At 37.5% G+C, this 21,474-nt stretch overlaps 2 protein-coding genes across 2 annotated transcripts; both read left to right on the forward strand.

Annotated features, from left to right (window-relative positions):
* The first annotated feature begins 3,606 nt into the window (after nt 1-3,606).
* LOC139954816 (uncharacterized) lies at nt 3,607-21,137 on the forward strand. Its single transcript, XM_071954773.1, has 2 exons — nt 3,607-4,162; nt 20,609-21,137. Exons 1-2 carry the CDS (start codon nt 3,933-3,935, stop codon nt 21,015-21,017), a joined length of 639 nt encoding a protein of 212 aa, XP_071810874.1. The 5' UTR covers nt 3,607-3,932; the 3' UTR covers nt 21,018-21,137.
* Nucleotides 11,856-20,612, forward strand: LOC139984490 (uncharacterized). Its single transcript, XM_071998403.1, has 5 exons — nt 11,856-11,879; nt 12,375-12,557; nt 12,654-12,806; nt 13,530-13,748; nt 16,150-20,612. Exons 1-5 carry the CDS (start codon nt 11,856-11,858, stop codon nt 16,447-16,449), a joined length of 879 nt encoding a protein of 292 aa, XP_071854504.1. The 3' UTR covers nt 16,450-20,612.
* Nucleotides 21,138-21,474: the final 337 nt, after the last annotated feature.

Genomic DNA, 21,474 nt, shown 5'->3' on the forward strand with positions numbered 1-21,474 from the left:
ATTGACTTATTGACTCTCGACAAAACTGGTAAAGACCAAGCTGGTCAAATTGTCTCTGCAATGGACAAGTTGGGGTTCAACACGACCGAGCTTTTTGTTACCAGTCTTATGACTTCGCTGCTGCAATGTCTGGTAAATTTAGTGGAGCCCAGAAAGAACTCTCTGACATAATTGGAAGCAAAATCCCATAGATACCATGTCAGGCACATCGGTGCAATACTGTGATCGAACATAGCTGCAACCCAAGCACTTTGGGTGTGTGCAATGTGCGATACCATTCAGGAACTATGTTTTCTTCACATCGAGCACCAAAAGATTCCAACCAGTGAAGGATCAAGTGGGAGCTGTAGAGCCTCATGCTGCGTAAGCTGTCGAAAATCAGGTGGAGTGCAAGGGCCGAGAGCGTACAAGCTGTGTGGACTTCATTTCAAGACATTGTAGCAGTTTTTAAGCACATCGGAGGGAACCCAGACATCGACAAGGTGACTCAAACAAAAGCATCCGGCTTGAAGAAAGATGCTCGACCTTGACTTCATTGCCACTATAATGTTCATGAAAAATATCATGTTTTTCATCATGTCCAAGCATCTCGTTGAAAAGCTCCAGGAAGTCGATCTCAATGTCTTGGATGCAGCGGTTCTTGTTGAGGCGACAATGAAGGTTCTGGATCAAATTCGAGGGAATGACCAGACGATGACCGATGTGATTGAGGCGTCATGCCATTTTGCGAAGCAACTTGGAATCGACCCTGAGCGACATTTCACCTGTCACCACCGTCAACGGAGGGTCCCAAAGCGACGTGATGACAGACCTGACACAGGTGTTCGTCTTACACTTCACGCATTCTATGGACAGCAGTTCAAAGAAGTCCTCGATGTCCACATATGACGAATGCGGGAACATCTACTTCAGTTTCAAGATCCACAAAAGCCGCTGTTCTCATGCCTGCAACCACCAATTGATGCATCGGAAGCACCATCCATTGCTGCACCTTTTCCACCTGCCCATGCTCCAGACCCATCAGCCCAGACAGCCCTTATGGCAGAGCTTCAGGTTTTAGCTGAACTATGTCCCCAAGATGAACTGTCAGAGGTAAGTCTGTTGAAGAAACGACGGGTTCGACTCCAGTAGCTCAAGACATAATTGGTACTTGGTTCACGCACCCATGTATTCGATAGCCAGATGTAAGTAACACCTATAGTTCCTTGTTTTATTTTCCCAAAAAGTCATGCGGTTTCATATTTTTAAGTGGTATTGCTCCAACTAAAAATATTTCTGAAAAAGTATACATACTCATTGCGATGGTTTGAGCCCGAGAGGCGTAGGCGAAGCCTAAATACATTCACCAATGTACTTTGCAATATAAGGTACCGGTATGCAACTTTTCTTCCTTATCCAATTCATTCTTGTTCTGCCAACTACCATAAAAATAATACCGAAATGGGAAATTCTACGGTCCCAAATTTGACTTAAAATATGCACCCAGATTGCATCTACGGGCGTTTCAAAACTAAAAATTGTGCCATAGACCCCTCCCCCAATTCAGTCATCACTTCCAGATCCGTCGGCAAATAAAATTCTCCACCCCCCCAACAAAAACCCCTTCGCTACGCCCCTGACTAAATGACACTAAAATTTGACATTCTGATATTTCTTGGCACATCTCAACAATTGGCAATGACACCTACTTGAATATCAGCAGGTTTAATTTTATGGAAAGAGGGCACAGCTTTGATTCATGAGAGAAATTCGGGTGTAAAGGGCGAAGATGACAACCAGAAAACACACCCAAAAACCAAGACAGCAAACGTCAAAGCTCGATGCTGATTGGCTGATAAAAAATAAACATCTAATTTTTTGTTACCAGCCAATCAGCATCGGGCTGTCATTATGTAAGGCTTTCACTTGTTATGCTTTTGTTGTCAGTGCTTTCAAAATTACAACTAACATGAGTTTATATGATGAAACAAGACTGCTTTAGCCTGCAAACGTCACTTTGCTACTGGACAGTCATCTGCTTAAGTCAGTTTTGAACAGAACTCGTAAAAATAGGTGTCCTTAAAGTAAGGATTACCGAGAATTTCATGCATTTTGTAAAGTTGTCAGAGGGAATAAGAATATGGTCATATCATAGAGATAGAGGATGGTCTGACATACATGGCATAGGGCCTTGCTAGACTTGCTTTCAGGTCTATAGAGACGTCAGGTCCATAGAGACGTCAGGTCCATAGAGACGTCAGGTCCATAGAGACGTCAGGTCCATAGAGACGTCAGGTCCATAGAGACGTCAGGTCCATAGAGACGTCAGGTCCATAGAGACGTCAGGTCCATAGAGACGTCAGGTCCATAGAGACGTCAGGTCCATAGAGACGTCAGGTCCATAGAGACGTCAGGTCCATAGAGACGTCAGGTCCATAGAGACGTCAGGTCCATAGAGACGTCAGGTCCATAGAGACGTCCGGTCCATAGAGACGTCCGGAACATAGAGACGTCCGGAACATAGAGACGTCCGGAACATAGAGACGTCCGGAACATAGAGACGTCCGGAACATAGAGTTGTAACCGTTCAAAACAGTACCCGCGAGGCTGATTTATTACAGCAACCTCCCCGCGCTGGGCCATGGGTGTCCGTGTGTCACGTTCACCCGGAAAGCTTGCGAAATAGCCGATTTAAGTGGGTTGGGAACACATCATTACTCGTTAGTATTGTGGCTAAAATTGCGAGCACGCTTTCTGAACATGATCCTTATGTTTTTGAAACTTTTCTTGTGAAATTTGACTTTCTTTTTTTTACAGATGTACTTTTTTCGTCCCGTTTTTTGTAATTTTTTGTCTCGTTTTTTCCCCGCTTTTTTTCCGAATTTTTGTTCCCGCCAGCCGGGTTGGATTGCCCGCGAACCACGGTTCGGACGGTTCGCAAGGTTTTCCAGCCCTAACCGTTAGTCTAGCTTTAACAATTTTCTCACTACATGCAATGCTGCCTATTGCGTATATTCACATGCATGCCTCGTGGTTTGGGCTTCAGGAGGAATGACATTCTAGCCCAACTTCACGTAGGTCCGTAAACGGTACTTTCACACTGTGCAAACATTAGTGACAGTGTGCGCTACCGTAAGTAATGCTTACACGATCTTTTATTTGTCGAGTCCAATATAGAGTAGCTTGCAACTTAACTTACACACTCAGTGCACACAGCTGAAGTACACTACGCCGAGCTGACTTTGTGCTTTTTACGTGACCCGCCATGCGGGATATAAAACGTCACGGCCAAACCGAACCATCCCATTCTGAAAAACGAAACTCGGGTCAAGCGAGCCACTAAAACATACGCCCGCCGACCTGCAGAGACAAAACGCCCAACCCCCCACTGACATTCAAAAAACCACAAATCACGTCATAGGTCACTGTAGATCACGTGATCATCATATCGCTTTTCGCGAAAAGCCGAATTTTTTGTTTGAAAAATGAACGAGTTAAAGAATTTCAGCCTTTCAGAATTTCAGCCTTGAATTTTCACATGTGTAAAACGGAAACCAACTAGAATACTGTTGAATAAAATCGTATTTTTTCGTCAATGCTCAAAATCGCTATCGTTCATCCTTAAAGATATAGTAAAATGACACTTGATATATTCACAATATCACTCGATAAAAGTTGCTTACCCCAAGTAATACACTAATTCATTGAAAAAAACAACTTCACACCAATAAAACAAGCATTTTTTGCCAAATTTAGACCAATGTTTACGATGACCTACTTTCTCCCGAAGTTGCGCTCCAATGTAGGTCAAGCTTTTGTTCGCTCTCATGACGTAGAAAGGTGAACGATTCAGACGACTGGCAAAATATCTTTATACTGTAGTATATAACCTACACACATCTTCACATGACACATTATACATAAGTTTGTAAATATCACCAAATCAAGTCGGAATGTCGTCAAATGACGAAAATAGTGGAAGTAAGAGTGAACAAATGTTTCTAGAATGTGAAGAAGACGATATCGACGAAATTGAAGCCGGTGAGGATCCTGAAAACGACCGTCCCGTGGGCAACGCAATTAAGCCTTATCTATATGAACCAGAGGACGATGAAGATGACGACGAAGAGGGAGGGAAATTAGCGAACCACGTTCGCATTCATCGAATACATTCGTTAGATTGGTAAGAAGCAACTACAAACTGAGAAACCTTTTTGATTCCTTGGCGGTAGCCGTAGGAATCTATGCGGTCATGACTGCGTGTATGTGTTTGTGTGTATGTGTGTGTGTGTGTCTGTGACGCCAAGCTTGAAATTAGGTTTTCTCAGCAATCCCAAGGTAGATTGATCTCATTCTTGGTACATAGGTTACCCATCATGAGTAGACGATCCCTATTTATTTTGGTGCTAATATCAGGAATATTAATGAGTGGGCGGGGCTTAGAGTGATTTTCAACAAATGTCAATATCTTCGCAACCGTAAGTTAAATTTTCATGGAACTTGGTTTGGTGGTACAAGAGGAAAGTCCTATATGAATATGGTGACAGTTTGTCCAATCTCATTATTATTCATGAGGGGCGGGGCTAAGTGTTCTTTTTCGCCAAAAAATCTTGAAATTAGATTGCAATCCCAAGGTGGATTGATCTCATTCTTGGTACATAGGTTACCCATCATGAGTAGACGATCCCTATTTATTTTGGTGCTAATATCAGGAATATTAATGAGTGGGCGGGGCTTAGAGTGATTTTCAACAAATGTCAATATCTTCGCAACCGTAAGTTAAATTTTCATGGAACTTAGTTTGGTGGTACAAGAGGAAAGTCCTCTATATAAAAGTGTTGTTTTTCATTTTGGGCGATATCCAAGATGAAATAGCATGATTCGAAAGGCAAAATATGACTTTGGTCGATATATGGTGTCCCATTTGGCGTTCCATTGGACTCGGGAGTTAATTGTGCGATGATGTGATTATGATAACACCACAGAACTAGAACACGGAGAATGACGTCATGCAAAGGAAAGTGAAGCACCAATTACACTAGGTTGATATGGCAAGAAGGTTCTACGCGTAATACAAATACTGTGATAAATGCAAAAACTTTAAAATAACTGAACGAGTTGTTCCTTCTTGGAGGTTATCACACTTACTACAAACAGCAATATTGAAAATACTTTGGTTGAATATGTTTGTTTTTCTTTGGGAAAAATATGAAAATATACCCGTTTACTAACGTTAACAATGTACGTAAAGCACCAGCCTTACGCTGTATTTTGCCAATAACACTGTCGGCTTTCTCCGTGTTCTATTTCTGTGGGTAACACATAATGATACGCACAACAGTGGATACGCAGTGTCACCGGCCGTACGTATTCGTTACAGTACATTTGGCAACCGTTCCGTCCGTTCATCTGATTGTTAGGGTTGCTCCGTACTACCTGCTAGTGCTAGCTTCGCCTGGTTACGTGAATCAAAATATCGTAAGTAGCCTAGACAACAAATCCTCACTTGCAAAGGCTAGGCCCTAACGTAGTCACTCTAATTAAGTCTAGCCTAATTTTAGCCCAATGCCGTTTTATACTACTAAGCTAGGCCCTAGGCTAGGAGGATGTTAGGCTAGGCTGTAACGCTAATATAGGCTAAGTTAGATTACAACATCATTCTGCAGAATGCAATGCCCCATCCGGTTTTGTCGTTCTCAACATGTCACGCTTCACTGATCTACACACAATTGTATAGGGTCCAGACTGGCTTAAATTAAAATACACACGCCAATCAACAGGGGCATTGCATTCTGCAGTTGCTTCCATCATTCTTCCTGACATATTTAAATCAAATAATATATTTATAATAATATTCTTCCTGACATATAATAATATTCTATATTTATAATAACATTCTTCTTGACATATTTATATCCAATAGTATATCCAATAATATTTTTCCCTTTGACTTTAGGCCTAGGTACTACTAGTTTAGAATTCTTTAAAAACGGTAATTCTTAAAAGGCAGGTTAGGCCTAAGCATAAGGGAAAATTTTAGCAATGGCTAAGTTTGTTTTGTACAATCCATTTGAGGATCCTTGTATTGTTTGTAGTAAAAAAAATTATCATTAAATATAACATCTTTAGGAAATTGGAGGAGAATATTTGAAGGTGGTTGAATACTGGGCATCAAAAGTAAATTTGATGCCCTGTATAAAAGACTTGATTAATTAATGATGCTAAAGTTAGGAGTTTTGTACATTTCATATAGAAGAAATTATTTCTGACAAAATTGAAGGTATAGTTCAAATCAGTACAAAGATATTTTAAATAAAAAACTTGGCACTGGGATTTGCACTATTTCACCTAATCTGTACCTGTGCTTGAATGGATGAAACGTTCACGTTATCAAAGTGACCCCCCCCCCCTGTCAAATGGAATACAAATGGAAAATATTTTGGTGGTTTCATGTTGGTGACTTTAATAACAAAGGAATGCATACTAAATTATATTAATTCCACTCTTTCTGAAAAGAATAGTTGCAAATGTTCCTTAAGGGGTTGAATACTGGGTATTCTACCCTAAGCGCTAGGCTACTGTACCTACCCTATACATGGACAATGGCGGGCTGATGTCACTTTCGGACAGAAAGAATGTTTTATACTTTCCGGCATCTTAAACGATTAGTGTTTATTTCATGAATAAATATTTAAGGATATAGTAAACTTTGGTACAATTTTTTTTAATCATTTTGAGCTCATTGGCTACTCAATTACTGTAAGAGATTATGATGACAAAGCTTGATATTGACTAGCTAAACCAGTAGGTCTTGTAATGATTAGCTTTTCAGTGTAATATACTGTAGTTAATATTAATCCAATAAATGTTTAAGGAGGTATGGGGATCTGTTGAGATGAAAGTACAAACAGTTGATGAAATACCATAATACTGGGTGTTTGTAATCAACACATCAGTGTCAATTATTGAGTGGACATTTGAAGTTCATCGGTTGCTTAAATCTAGAGTTAACTAAACTATATAACAAGCCAGACAAATTCAGAAATTTCTTGTTTAAAAGCTGCATATTTCATTACTTTAATGATAAGATTTTATTGCAAGCAATATTGCTAGAAGGATTGTAGTTTCATTATAATTTTTCTTTAGTATTTTTACAGGGATGTTGTTCTTTTAAATTAAAAAAAAAAAGCAAAAATCATGATTTAAGTCCTGATTTAAAGCAGTTTAATCGATTTAATGAAATAAATCATGATTTTTTTCAATTAAAATCAGTCATTTAATCATGATTTAACTCCTCTTGATTTAAATCAAACAACCCTGATTATAACTCTGTCTTTTTACCTCCATGGTCCGATGCAGTAAGTATGATTTTGCACACGCATTGAAATTGAGCAATCAAATTCTTGGAATCCAAGCATGTGATGCAATTTTGAAAACCAACTTCTGAATCTGTCTTATTAGTTTTGGCTCTGGATTATGGAAAAACATATTTATTATTACTGCCAAAGCAACCGTAATCTTTTTTTGGGCCTTCTAATTTAAACGTGAAGCTATAAATAATCATCGAAAGTTTTGTCTGTTCAAGAAAAAAACATGCCTGTATTTCTAAAGCGTACTCAAAGTCTAGCACTAAGTACGTACCAGCAGCATGCTACTACACGTGGTTTGCATAGCGTATCCACGTAAGTGTATCCATATGCGATATGTTCACACTTGTACTTCTTCACTGCTTATGAATGGTTTACGTTTATGAACTACTACTGTAGTATAGTAATATTACTACTTTTATAACCTTTCATAACTCACAAGTAGCCTACAATACGCCACGTAAGCCCACTTTCTTTGTTCCGGTGAGTATTTTAGTGTAATTATAATACTTAATAGGCCCTAACGTTAGGCCTACAGTAGATATTCTTAACCTAACGATGACTAACGTTAGACTACCAAGGTCTTAGGCCTAGGCTAGGTTTGGCTTAGTGAATTTACGCCCGATTTTAGCGAACTTATAATTGGACAAGGATGAGCATTTAGGCTACAGGGGGCAATACATAACTTATAATTGTTTGAATTTACCTCCAGGACCTAAAATATGCTGTAATTCCAATTGGCAGTCTAAGAATTATTGAATTAAGATAAAGCATATAGTTTTTAGGAAAAATCACATAGGGCCTAACTTAGGCCTACTGTACAGCCATTTAAATACAATCCAGTACAGCAAGGACCAGGGGTCTAATTTCACAGAGGCCATAGCCTTGGATACTCTTGCCAAATTTTAAGCTCAAACCAGCTATAGGCCTAAGCTGTTTGAGCTTTTGTGATTATCCACCATCACTCTAAAAGTTATGTATCTAGGCCTAGGTCTATCTATGTATCTGTCAAGAATTGATCAAATTGCTTTCATTTGCATGCACTTTGTTGCAATTTGATGAAACTTGGACACAATGATCACCAAGTAAGTAAGTGGTGGCCATTTTGTGAAAATCTCTGAAATGCTTCTCCCAGAGATTAACTTTGATGATAATGCATGAAACTTAGTGACAATTATCATTGACCATTAGTACATATGGAGTGTATGCAAAATTGAGGTTAAAGGTCATTTACTTTTCTTAATGTGAAAATACATCAAAATATACCCTTCCTACATTTAGTGTTCTTTAAAGTTTATTAGAATTTTCCTTTTGTAGTATTTCCTTGGGATGTAGGATCTAACATCATTTGGGGGGTATATTAGGCCAAATATAAAATTGACAGGTTTGAGCTACGGTTCATTGGTGCTGTGGTTTCTTTAAGCATTGATACCCTTTAGCATTAGACAAAGTCATAACACCAAATGACTAAACATAAGGCCAAAATGGCCTGCCCATGTGATAAAATTTGAAGCATGGATCAGCATGGCAAGTTACAAAGTGCCTTGTATTTTATAGGAGGTGTATTGAAATGTTCATAAGTACAGATTCGTTGTCTAGAAAACAAAAACTGATTACAAGATTATTGGTACCAAAGCAACTTGCTTCCTGCATATTTTCAATAAATACACAGAGAAAATAATCTAGATGTATCCATCACTCACTTCCCAGACGAATTTAAGGCAGGAAAACCCTGGAATTCCCTGGAATATAAGCCAGGAAAAGCCTGGATTTAACCCAGGGAAATCCGGGGAAATTCCTGGGCTTGAAAATGGTAATTCGGACAGGAAAAGCCTGGTTTATATAACTCATTTAGAGCCAGGTTAAGGCCGGACAAGCCTGGATGGTTAACCCAGGTTTACCCCGGAAAAGCCAGGTGTCTAGTGTGTGAGTGAAGAGCCAGGAAAAGCCTGGTATATGCACACCCAGGATTACCCAGGAAAAGCCAGGTCCCTGTTTATATCAGTAAGGGGCCAGGAAAAGCCAGGTATACATACCCAGTATTAAACCGAAAAAGCCAGGTGTCCATGCTTACCCTATATAAATTATCTTGCTGGCTTAAGTTGGCAGTTACTTTTAGCTTATGGGAGGTTAGTGTGTTTGTGGTATACGAAATTTTCATAACTTTAAAATCATGAATTATATGTATATGTAAGGGTGTTAGCGACTGAAAATAAACGTTTGTTCTTGATCAGAGAACTCTGGGTTTGGTGTGATGACCAAACACAGAACAAGACACATAAATATGGAACACTCAACTGGATTGGATCAAAATAAATTATAATTATGATTAACAAACAATATACAGCTGATCTGATCCCAGTCAAAGAATTAAATAAAACGACTTAAAGTCGAGAGGTGCACCCAAATGTTAAAGTTAATACACTTAATTTATAAATCTGTTCTGGTGATTGGTGTGCTGCTGACATCAGGTACAGATCTTCCACGACATCAGATCTTACACGACATCAGTAAAGTTGAACAGAATAAATTGTATGATAAATGTCCGATCCCAACAAAATAGTATCCTTTAATTAATAAGCAATAGTGTCCCAGGGTGTCCTTTCAGTAAAATAATGTCAGTTATAACAAATGGTGTCCCGGAATATCCTTTATGGTAAAATAATATCCTGTAAGTAAGTAATATCCTTTATAGTAAATAATGTCCTTTATAGTAAAACGCGTGCCAGACTGTCAGGTGAATATCACTCCTTCCATAAAATAATAAGGACTACAGTAACTTCATTTTATAAATTAAGGTTTAAAACAAACTATCCAGCATTAAAACTATATTTCTCGTCTTTTGCAACTGTCTTGCTCCAAGACTCATGGCCAACTGCCTAACTCCCTATACCCTCACAAAACTCTTTTGTTCCTATAATATATATACACAGACCCCTTTTCCTGTGAGAGCTAATTTCCAGGAAGAACAAAGATAGTTGCTTAGCAACCCAGAAGAGAGAAATCTGAATCCCCCCGACCACAACACTTACAAATATACTGTACAAATGTATAGCCCTCTGTACAGTGAGCACTGCACTAATAAACAAGTAAAACTATGGTACAAAAGAAAACTTTATGTAAGAGCTGACCATCTTACAACTAGCTCATACTGGGTAAAAGGCAAGCTTGACTTTTCCTGCCTAGCCAGGACAGCATTGCCCTCGCTTTTCCTGCCTAGTGTGGACTTGTTAGGCTGGGTGAAGCCAGGAAAAGGCTGGACTTTCAAAGTCCTGGCTTTTCCTGGCTACCTGAGGCAGGAATAAAGCTTGGATATCCAGGGAAACCCGGGGTTTTCTTGACTCTTGCTTAAAAGCCAGGAATTATTTTCGTCTGGGTTACAATGTGAATTCTGAAGTCAATCCTAAATTCAAACCTACTTAAGAATACTAAAAAAAACAAATCCTTCAATTTTTGTAAACAACAATTTCAGTTGTTTGTACTGAGCAGGACAGGTAAACACTTTTCGTTAACAAGTATTAAATGTCTTTCAAATTACATTTTTCTTACAGGAAACTGGTTTCATCTTTCAGCACAAAAAACTTCTTTCTGCAAAGTACCAGGTGGAACACTTGGTTATTTCAATCAGTGTAAGTAAACAACACAATTACTGATGTTAGTATACTTTCTAGATCAATATGAGCTGCACTGTTCTGGAGATATGCCTGTTCTTATAAAAAAAAACAAATTGCTAGACCAAGGCTCTTCATGGTTTTACTAACTAACAGCATTTTAATCCAAACATTGGGCCAAACAAATTGAAAGGGCTTTTGCTTCTGGAAAAGTGATCCTGCCCTTAAATTAAAAGTTTTTCACAGATTAAATGAATAAATGTTTTCAATTATTTGTCACAAACTCTTCTACATAGCGTGACAGTGTAACATTAAACAACAGCACAAAATTTACTGCCGAACCTTGACATATCCCAGGCCTTGCACAACAATGTGTGAGATTACTAGCAGCTCTGATGGTCTGAAAGTTTTCTACATCTTATTTCCAATTATTTGCTAAAATAGGATAAATGTTTTCTTGCATTTTTTCACTCCAAAACAACAGCTACATGTATTTGGCTACTTTGTAGTAATCATCTTCTTACATTGATCCACTCAGTCACCTTTTAGAAAGTTGGACAAAAACTATGCTGGGTATATAATACTGTTCTTTCAGTGATTGTTTGTTACAATATTACCAAACCACTGCACAAAGACAGAAACATCCTGCCAATTAATCTTTTTACTCATATTTATTTTGAAGAAAACTTATTAAATGATTTACTTGAACTACTATAGAACTTGATACATTTACAACTGGATCATCAAAAGGAAAAAATTAAATTTGTGGAACTTGTAGATATAAATAGTTTCATTAAGTCTAAATAGTTTCAATGACTAAATGCTTAGCATCACATACTGTGTTTAAATGTTATCCTTTGAAAGTTGATATTTTGCTTAAAATTTTAACTTAACCAAAATGTTCTCAACAGTCAACACCAAGGTCTGTCACAAAGAATGTTGTAGTGAGTTGCCAATTTAGAGATTGATGAGGAGTCCAAAATATTCCTAGCTTTTGAGTATGTTAAAATTAGCACTGGTGTACATTTTGAAGGATCACTTATGCTAGGTAATAATATTTGCACTGCCAGCTCAGCAATGCTTGAAAAGATGTGGTGAAAACCAGAGCTTGAATTCTACAAAAAATAGCTGTTCAGAGAAAACATGTTTATGCATATGCAAACTTAATATTTCTGTCAAAAGTGACATATATTTTAATTACATAAACTCCATTGAAATAAGGTTACTTGACTTCAAGCGCTCGTTCTCCTTTTCTGAAATATTTTAAAATGCAAAACCTGTGTTTACCTGACCTAATGAATATGACTTTCCTTCCTTCTGTAAGTCTTTGTAACTGTTTAACATTTAAGTCTATAACTTGTAATTCTGTAACCTTTGACATAACATGTCTATATGTATACAATATTTCATGTTTCAGATGTTAAACATCGCCAAAGTGAAGGAGCTTCACAACACCCACCAGCCATTTCATCGACCGCTGAAATGTTTGCTTGCCCGAAGTTTGGCACCTACAACGTACGAAAAAGAGGGGAAGAAATACTTGGTGCAGCATCTGGTCATCTGTGATGACACGGGATACCTGAAAGCAACCTCATTTGAAGTATCTAAAACAGAAAATTTGGCAGCCAACACAACAATCATCCTAAAGAAGTACATTGTTAAAGCAAATGGTCTCATCATCAACTCGAAAACATAGATTTTTCGGACAGTGCCCATCATTGTCACAGATGTTATTGTGCAGACAGCAGCTAATTATCTGAGGCCACCAACTCCTCCAGTGACAGACATACCCACTATCAAAAAGTCACCTGTGAAAACTTTGCACACTGTGTGCGGCAAAGTCAGCAAGGTAAATGAAGCACCTCAAATAATATTAAGAACACTAATCACAGCAAGTAATGTTCAAATTCATAATAATGCCAATTAAAAAAAATAGTAGTATAACTCATCCCCACTCGCATCCCTTTTTTCCAAAAGAAACCACAAAAATTGCTTTTCTGGTGCCACAAATCATTCCTGTTGGTCATTTTAGATCCACCACCAAAACAACTGCCCACTCCATTGCTTTTGTAAACAGTTAGGACAAGAAACTAGTTTATTTGGTTTGGCCTAATAGCATGACTTGATGACTAGGTTAAAATCTTAAAGCATGTTCAATAAGTCAATGTATTATTGTTTCCTGGGCGAGTTCAACAGATGCTGACTTTTATTCCATCCATCCTATCTATCTAGCTATCCATCCTTCTATCTATCCACCCATCTATCCATCCATCTATCCATCCATTTGCTGTCTGTCCACAATTACTCAAATTCATCCTACTCACACATGATGCGATGGATTTTCACAAATCTTACATGAAAGAAATAATGTAAACTTGTTAGAAATGCCACTATGGTCATTTCAGTAAAACAACACAACCAACAGTGGCCTTGGATATAGTAAATTATTAGGGCACATCGCAGCCAGTGGAAAAGGCATCAACAGCTTTGGCTGCCATGAAATGTGATCTCTGATAACCAATTAATTGCAAAGCCATTATGTTGATCTTAAACTCATTTTTAATACCAACAGGATGAAACACCACGACAAGTGCAAACCAAGGGTGGAACAACGCAAGTTCGAACTATTCAAGTCGAAGACAAACCAAGAAATAAAGTAAAACTTGCTCTATGGAGAAATTTTGCAGAAGAAAGTTTTAACATGGGAGATTACATCAAAGTTCAGAGTGTCACTCTGACTGAGTATCAACGGGAGAAACAACTAGCATCAACATCAAGAACAAAGATAGAGGTATATAAAAACAAGAAATAAACTAACCAGCATCATTAGCAACTGACTACCAACTGAATCACAGTGTTAAGCTTTTACCAGCATGCTGGTGTGAGCTATTGTTACAGTATGGCATATATCACTCTATCCATCCACAATTGCTGTTATTTAATTTTATGAAACGGACACAATAGCCATTGGGTGTAGGGTCATCATAGTTGGTCCAAAATTTGGTCCATTTTATGAAATCATGTTAAATGCTTCTTCTCTTACATATCGTATGCTACAATATTTAGAGTTTGTCATGAAAGTAAATCAATAGTGCTTCCTTTGCGATATTCCTGAATTTCAAGTCCAATGTCATCTGTGGGCCATATGGGCCATTTTATGAATCACTGAACATGCTTTTTCCTACAAATTCTATGCTACAAGATTCAATGACTTCACTGACCTATACATTTGTTACAATGGTTCTTTGCTAGTGCCTCCTTGGCTGTTCATGATTTTGGGGGCCACACCAGTAGTTGAAAATGGTCATTGGTCATCATGGCTTATTGGGTGTCATAAATAAAAAGAAAAACAGTTTCATAAAATTACTCCAGTATATTTAGTCAACCTACCCATTTTGGTCATAGGTAGGTCACGTAATTATGGTATGCATAGCTAAAAAAATCATGTGACTTGAATTAATATAACCTGTTAATTTCACTACTTTTTGGCCTAGTTTTATGATCATCAGAGAGCATACATGGGTTAATAATGAACAAAATCTTGAAAATCGGTCACAAATATTGCTGATATCTTTAAAAAAAAACAAAGAAAATTTGTATTTTTCCAAGCTAGATGCATGTACAATCATCCTCTCCAACTCATAAATATTCATTGACGTGACACAAATTCTTGTAGGCTTAGGCCTAATATAGAACAACTTACAAGGGAATTAGTAGAGCCGGTGAAATGCTGTGTATCTCGCACACTTGGGAAAACATTTCAATCAAACATAGTCCTACAAATACCATGGAAACGTCCCTTTCTCCTGCACATGAAGAACAGCCACCACACCAGATAGAGAATAAGCTACAACTAAACTTGCTAATTAGGTCTGTGTAATGTCCCCAGTGTTAGTTAGATTGCATAAAACTATCGTCTGAACATTCCTGTAGGGTCTTAATACATATGTCATGTTCAACGGCTAAATAGGCTAGGCCTAGCCTAGTCACGCCATCTCCACACACATATAGCATAGCATTGCATCATTGTGTCTTCAAAGATGTTTATTGTTTGTGTGTTATAATGACATCACATTTGTGGGCATTATATAAATATTTTCGCCAACAAACTTTCAGATTTTGTCTAATTTCTAAGTAAATACAACGATTTATTGAGTGAAACTTTTACATAAGCATTTTCGGATAACTTTCTTCAGAATTGTGCAGTCATATCTACATTTTTTTAAGGGCAACAATTTCATACCATGCAAACAGGTCATATTGCTTTAATTGCACATTTTTCGAAAAAACATCATTTGAATAGCTGGTAAATGAAATTCAACCTAGGCAGGTTGGGGTTAAGATAAATTATATGTATACTAAATATTACCATGTACATAATTTCATTGCTCTCTACAAAATAAACACATCCATGAAAAAAAGGAAGAGCTACTTTAAAATTTGAACTCCATTGGACAGAAAAACGTTATCAATATATATGACAGTAATCATTTCAATTAGAATACTCAAATTGAAAACATGTTGACACCATTGTGAACAATACAAGCATGTTTAATGCAAGGACTGGGAGCCCACCTCAGGAAGAATCGAGGAATCCACACCATTGTGTGATTTTAAGGTTACATGTCCTAAGTCCCACATACTACACACAATATACAACATATATCATAATTGGTAGTTTTTGCTTCCTTGCCAAAGATTCAAAGAACCTATGCAATGGTGATGTCATGTGTGTGGGTGGGTGTGTGTGTGACACCCGCTTGGAAACAGGCAAAGACGGAAGAATTTCAAACTTGGTATGAAGGTTGCCCATAGTGAGCAATTGAACCCTATTTCTTTTTCTGCAGGTCTCATGCATATTAATGAGTGGGCAGGACTTAGATTGATTTCCTTTAAATGCCAATAACTCAACATCCATATGACTACTTTTGATGAAAGTTGGTGTGTTGGTATTGGTAGGAGGTGTAGTATGTGCATAGGTGATGTAGTGTTTCATCTAATTACTTCGCAACAGGGGCAGGGCTGTAAATGTGGTTAGCTTATATGGTATCAGTCACACACTTCATGTCATGTTGAGTATGGAAAGATAGGCCCTATTTCTTTTTGTGCATATTTCATACATACTTGTATGCCGACCATAAAAAGCAAGGAACCACAAATTGTTGCCATTTCTTGTTTCATTAATATTTCAGGTTACCTCACCTCCAGAAGAACAAGTTGCTATAACCATTGTAGCATTTGATACAACAAACAAAGATTATGAGTTCCTGGCTCAGATTGATGGAGACCTTCTGGACACGTACATATGCAAGAAAGAGCTGATCTCAGATCTCCTTTCAGAATATGAAAGTTTTAACCATGATGAAGACAACAAACCACTCACTGATGACGAAAAACTCCTTGACATGCTTCCAGCAATTTGTGTTGTCAAAGTCCAAGAAAAAACAATAAGTTATGTTGAGAAACCATTGTCTCGCATTAACAATGCATGAAAAGTTTTTCTTCTTTGTTCATACTCTTTTTGTATGGCTTAATTTGTTTTAAACTGTTGGTTTGTTTTTGTAACTTTTGAGACAAAACAGGTAGGAACAGTTGTTTCTTAATGAGACTGAGCAATGCTTCTTGGACATTTGTTTTTACAGAAGTTTGGAACCTCACATTACCTTACATTTTTTGTGGTTCATGTTCTAAATGGTTAATTTGTTTTTGTTCATAATCCTTTTGGTGTGGTTTAATATGTTCTAAACTGTTATTTATTTTTGGCATGGATGAGGGATGGGTAGAGTTCTCTGTTAATAAAAATGAGCTTTGCTTTTAGACTTTTGAAAACACTGGTTCTACTGTTAAATCCAAGAGAAGGGATAACCAGCTATATAATTGGTTCATTAGTCAAATTAGTCATACCAGATGTCACCCTAATACTAGCCCATTCATTGATACTGCAAATATAATCAGTCAATAGAAAAGAACTACTGTGATTATTTCAATACTGAAGAAAACTGGACATGATCCCAGGCAATTGTGTTATCAAACTACAAAAATAAGAAATAATATTATGTTCTGAAAAAACTATTGTCCCACATTAACAGTGCATAAAACCTGATGACAAAAGTTGGTTCTAATGTTGGTTGACCACTGTGGTTTTCACAAATTTTTACAAACGGTCATCTAGGACATCTTAGGCCCTTTTATGGAAAACTACAAAATGTTTCTTGTCCTTCAGTTAATAGCAATGATTATGAAGGTTGGTCAAAATGTTGACTGACAAATGTTCATTTGGTTTGTTTTCACACATTTTGGATCTAAGGTCATCTATGGCCCATTTAGGACCCTTTTATGGAAACCTACAAGGTGTTCTTGTCCTACTGTTGACAATGCATCATTATGTCAGTTTGTGATAGTGTTTGCCAACCAATGCGTCATATCATGTGTTTATGCATGTTGGGTCTCTGGTCATCTAGGACCAATTTTGGGCCATTTTATTAAAACTATCAAATGTTGCTAGTTGCACAGTTAATAATGCATTATTATACCAGTGGGTCCTGTGGGGTGTTTATAAATTTAGGGTCCAAGGTTATCTGGAGGTCAATTCAGGCCATCTTACCTACAAAATGCTTGTTCATACAGTTAATAAATTATTATTCTAAAAGTTGACCATAATGTTGGTTGACCAGTGCAACCTATAGGGTATTCACAGATCTTTGGTCCAAGGTAATCTAGGGCCCCAAATGGGCCTTTTATGATGAACTGGAAAATGTTTCTTGTCCTACAGTTAATCACAAATGATTATGAAAGTTAGTTTTGGGTATATGATCCGAGGTCATCTAGGGTCCCGTAGTGTCCCCTTTATAGAAATCTACAAATTTCTTCTTGTCCTGTAGTTAATATAGATGGATAGTGCAGAAATTTGATGTTTGTCAACTAGTAGGTCATATGAGTTTTTGCAAGAATTACATCCAAGGACATGAAGGGTCCATTTTTAACCTTTTAGGGAATGTGCATGCTAATTGTTCTATAGTTAATAATGTAAAAATATGAAAGTTGATCATGCTGTTTTGCCACATTAATTCTTGGATGATCAGCCATGTATTGATGGTAAAACATTGAAGGTCAAAGGCCCTTTTAGAGCCTTTATATGAAGAACAGCAAAAACTTTCTTGTTCTACAGTTGATAGTAGATTATGAGTGGTGGTCACATTTCTTAATTAGTGAGTCATCTCGCCCGGTATTCACAGATTTTATATCCAATGTTGTCTAGGGTCCATTCTTGACCTTTTTATTGCATATCTGTACAATATTTCAACCAATTATAAGATTATTACCAGATATAAAAAGACTCCAGTCATGAACCTCTGTAGTGGTTGATAGATAAAGGGCTTAAGCACTACTTAAAATTCTTCTGCCATCTCCACCAACAAGAAAATGTTCATGTGCAATTGGAAAATATGACAAAAGTTACTTGCTGGTATGAGCTACTGCACCATTGGTGCTCGAGTTTGTATGCCTTAATTATTTTCTAAACTGTTTGTTTGTTTGTATTTTTGGAGTGAAGAGGACAGGTGGGTAAAGTTGTTTCTTAATGAAATCTAGTTTGCTTTTAAACATTTTGTAGAAAATTTTTACATTTGTCTTAGTGTTAACTAAGCAATAACCACCAATTAGTAGAGTTATCAATACTGGACACACCTCTTGGCCCTGAAGTATCAGCTATGTGACCCTCATACTAGCCAAATCATTGTTACTGTAGATATAGATATCAGTACAAAAGAACCATTGTGATTGCTTTTATATAGACGGTTTTTACAAAGGTTCACAACTTAAGTCCTAGTGTGTAAATTCAACAAGGGGATAACCAGCAATATGATAGGTTCATCAGTTGAGTTGTTCATGCCGGATGGACCTCTTGGCCATTAATCATCAGTGACCCTAATACTAGCCGTGTTCATTGATACTGATAATACAATTCATCAATGCAAAAGAACCACTGTAATCATTTTGTTACATGATCCCATGAAATTTGTGCTATCGGTCTAAAAATTTAATTGAAAAACATATTCTCATATAAACAAGCCATAAAACTTGTTTGTTTTCCTAACAATTTCTTTGCCTGTGTATTGTTAACTGTTATTTTTTATTTTACTTCCTGTGGATGAGGAGTGGTAAATAAAAGTTGTTTGTTATTAAAAACCAAACATTGTTTTTTTTTAAACTTATTCAGATTTGTCATATCATGAAGTATTTAATCACTTTTGTTGCTAGATTTCAGCTGACTTTGTATCATGCTGGGTCTATCTATTCTTCTATCTGACAACAATTGGTTTCAAAATGACCTCCTGCATACATGCTTTGACAGAATTTGATGAAATGTGGAATCGTGGATGCAATGATGGCTTGTCATCTAGTGTTCACTTTCGGTCATTTAATGGAAAAACCAAAAAATGCATCTACAGATTCAATTGCAGTCTAAGTCTTGAGTGTTTGCTATAGTTATGCTTGGGTAGGGCTTCATTCAGAGACTTGGGGTCAGTAGTCATCTAGTGGCCACTTTGGGTCATTTTTTATTCCTTGGCTTAAGCTCAGTTTCTAACCATTTGGTTTAATTCACACCGGCAACAGCCTTTATCCAGTTGTGACTCACTGGCTTCTTTTCCCTACTCCATTGCTTATGCTGAGCACCAAGAACAATGGCAATAGGTTCCATTTTTAAAGTCTTCAGTTTGACCCGGCCAGGAGTCGAACCCCTAACCTTCCAGCTGCAAGTCTGAATTCTACCCCAATACGATTAATGAGGGGGGCATGAATATTAATGAGTGGTAGAGCTTAAAGCAAATTCTTTAAAATATCAATTTGTTCATCAAACTTGAGCTGATAGCAAGGAACAACATTTGTGTTGATGCTACATTAATATTCATAAAAGTTTGGAACCAAGTGTACACAATGAACCAACAGTAATATTTAGATGCCAAGGAATCTCAAAACCTATTGGTTTTCTTGTTTTAAATCTTCCTTTTTTCCAAACCCCTAACGTACAGTGGGGGTTTCCTGTGGCTACTTGGTTTCTCTGTCATGAAACTGGTTTACTGTAAACCGTTACCGCTAGGCTTTATACGCTAGCCTACAGCTTTTCAAGTTCCCTATACAAAAATTATGCATTGTAACTGTAAGGCTAGGATGATAAACAGTCATGGGTCACATTCAGAACGGTAACGTTAGTAAGTAATGTTTCTACGCAATGTCAGCAAATTTATATCAATAATCATGATCGTATTATTTTCGTAACATTATGTGCAAATATCACCAATGGGTTTTGCTATACATTGGTTGCAGTCTAGGCTGGCCTACTTTCTAGTGCATAGGATGTATAGCATAGCCACACATATTTAATTTTCGAGGAGAATAAGGACAGCCTATGCTGTTCATAACAAAATGTCAGCAATTTTTTGTACTAAACACAGCAATTTGTGTCCCCAATAGTTTTTTCTTGAGTCTGATAGGCCCTACCCTATGCATGGTAATATAATCAATTGAACCCACTCACTGGTGAATCTTGTGAAGATTTCAAATAAATCTGAAATATAAAAATTGAAATAGAGTACTATAATGCCATAGGCTAGTATACTTATCTCAACTAATTTTATCATTCTTATCTAGGTGCACCTATCAAAACTCTCAGATCATGCCATCTGGGAGGGAATGTGACTGTTGTTCAGAGGTTCCACAGGTCCTGGAAAAACGAGACGATGCAAGGACACTGTATCACCAAGCCCAACCCTACCGGTACATTACAGAACATCCAGGATTTCAATCCGTTTGTCTTGATGTTCATGTTCTCCAAACTGCTTGGTCTCAGTACAAGCAGCAGTACGATGAACCGTATGAGGGCCCTCAACATAAAGTGTTTCGGCACATCTCTCACCGGCAGTTTGCAACATGGATATGGGGTTTCCTTGGTCGTCACCTGAGAATCGTTCTACCATCCTGTGCTGTTTCAGCGATTCGTGCTACCTTTCCGCCACCGGGAGATGAAGATGACCATGTTTATGTAGGATTCCTAGCATAGGATACAGTATGCATAGGCTTCATCCATTCCTGCCATTGATACTTTTTAAAAATGGCCCAAGAAAGAACCTGGGCACGAAACTGAAACGAACGGCGGCAGCTGTCACAGCAACATTGTCAACTGACTAACCTCTCGGCCCCAGTCCCCCTACATCATGACCAGTGGACTGTGATCATCAGGTGAGAGTGTAGCAATGTAATTTCCTTTACATCAGAAACTATGTACAAATACTACACATAATCTTAGGCAGAAGCATTCCTGCCATTGATTCCTTATTTTTTTTCCCTTTGGTGAAACATTCCAAGAGGGCTCATTATAACAAATGGTTAAGAACAGTCAGAATATATATGAAGTCTCAAACACTGTGTTTTATTCTATCAGGGCATTTTTTGGCAGATGATTCACTTCTCTGTTAGTAACTACTTCTATTTCCACTACCTCATGCTTACTATATTTT

The sequence above is a fragment of the Apostichopus japonicus genome, chromosome 17 (genome assembly GCF_037975245.1).
Source record: "Apostichopus japonicus isolate 1M-3 chromosome 17, ASM3797524v1, whole genome shotgun sequence".
In the NCBI taxonomy this organism is placed as follows: domain Eukaryota; kingdom Metazoa; phylum Echinodermata; class Holothuroidea; order Aspidochirotida; family Stichopodidae; genus Apostichopus; species Apostichopus japonicus.

Coding starts and splice junctions, on each gene's coding strand:
- LOC139984490 (XM_071998403.1), top strand. CDS start 11,856: ATGTTCTCAACAGTCAACACCAAG. Junction 12,558..12,653: donor TGAAAGCAACCTCATTTGAA/GTATCTAAAACA, acceptor TCGAAAACATAG/ATTTTTCGGACAGTGCCCAT. Junction 12,807..13,529: donor TGTGCGGCAAAGTCAGCAAG/GTAAATGAAGCA, acceptor TAATACCAACAG/GATGAAACACCACGACAAGT.
- LOC139954816 (XM_071954773.1), top strand. CDS start 3,933: ATGTCGTCAAATGACGAAAATAGTGGAAGTAAGAGTGAACAAATGTTT. Junction 4,163..20,608: donor CGAATACATTCGTTAGATTG/GTAAGAAGCAAC, acceptor ATTCTTATCTAG/GTGCACCTATCAAAACTCTC.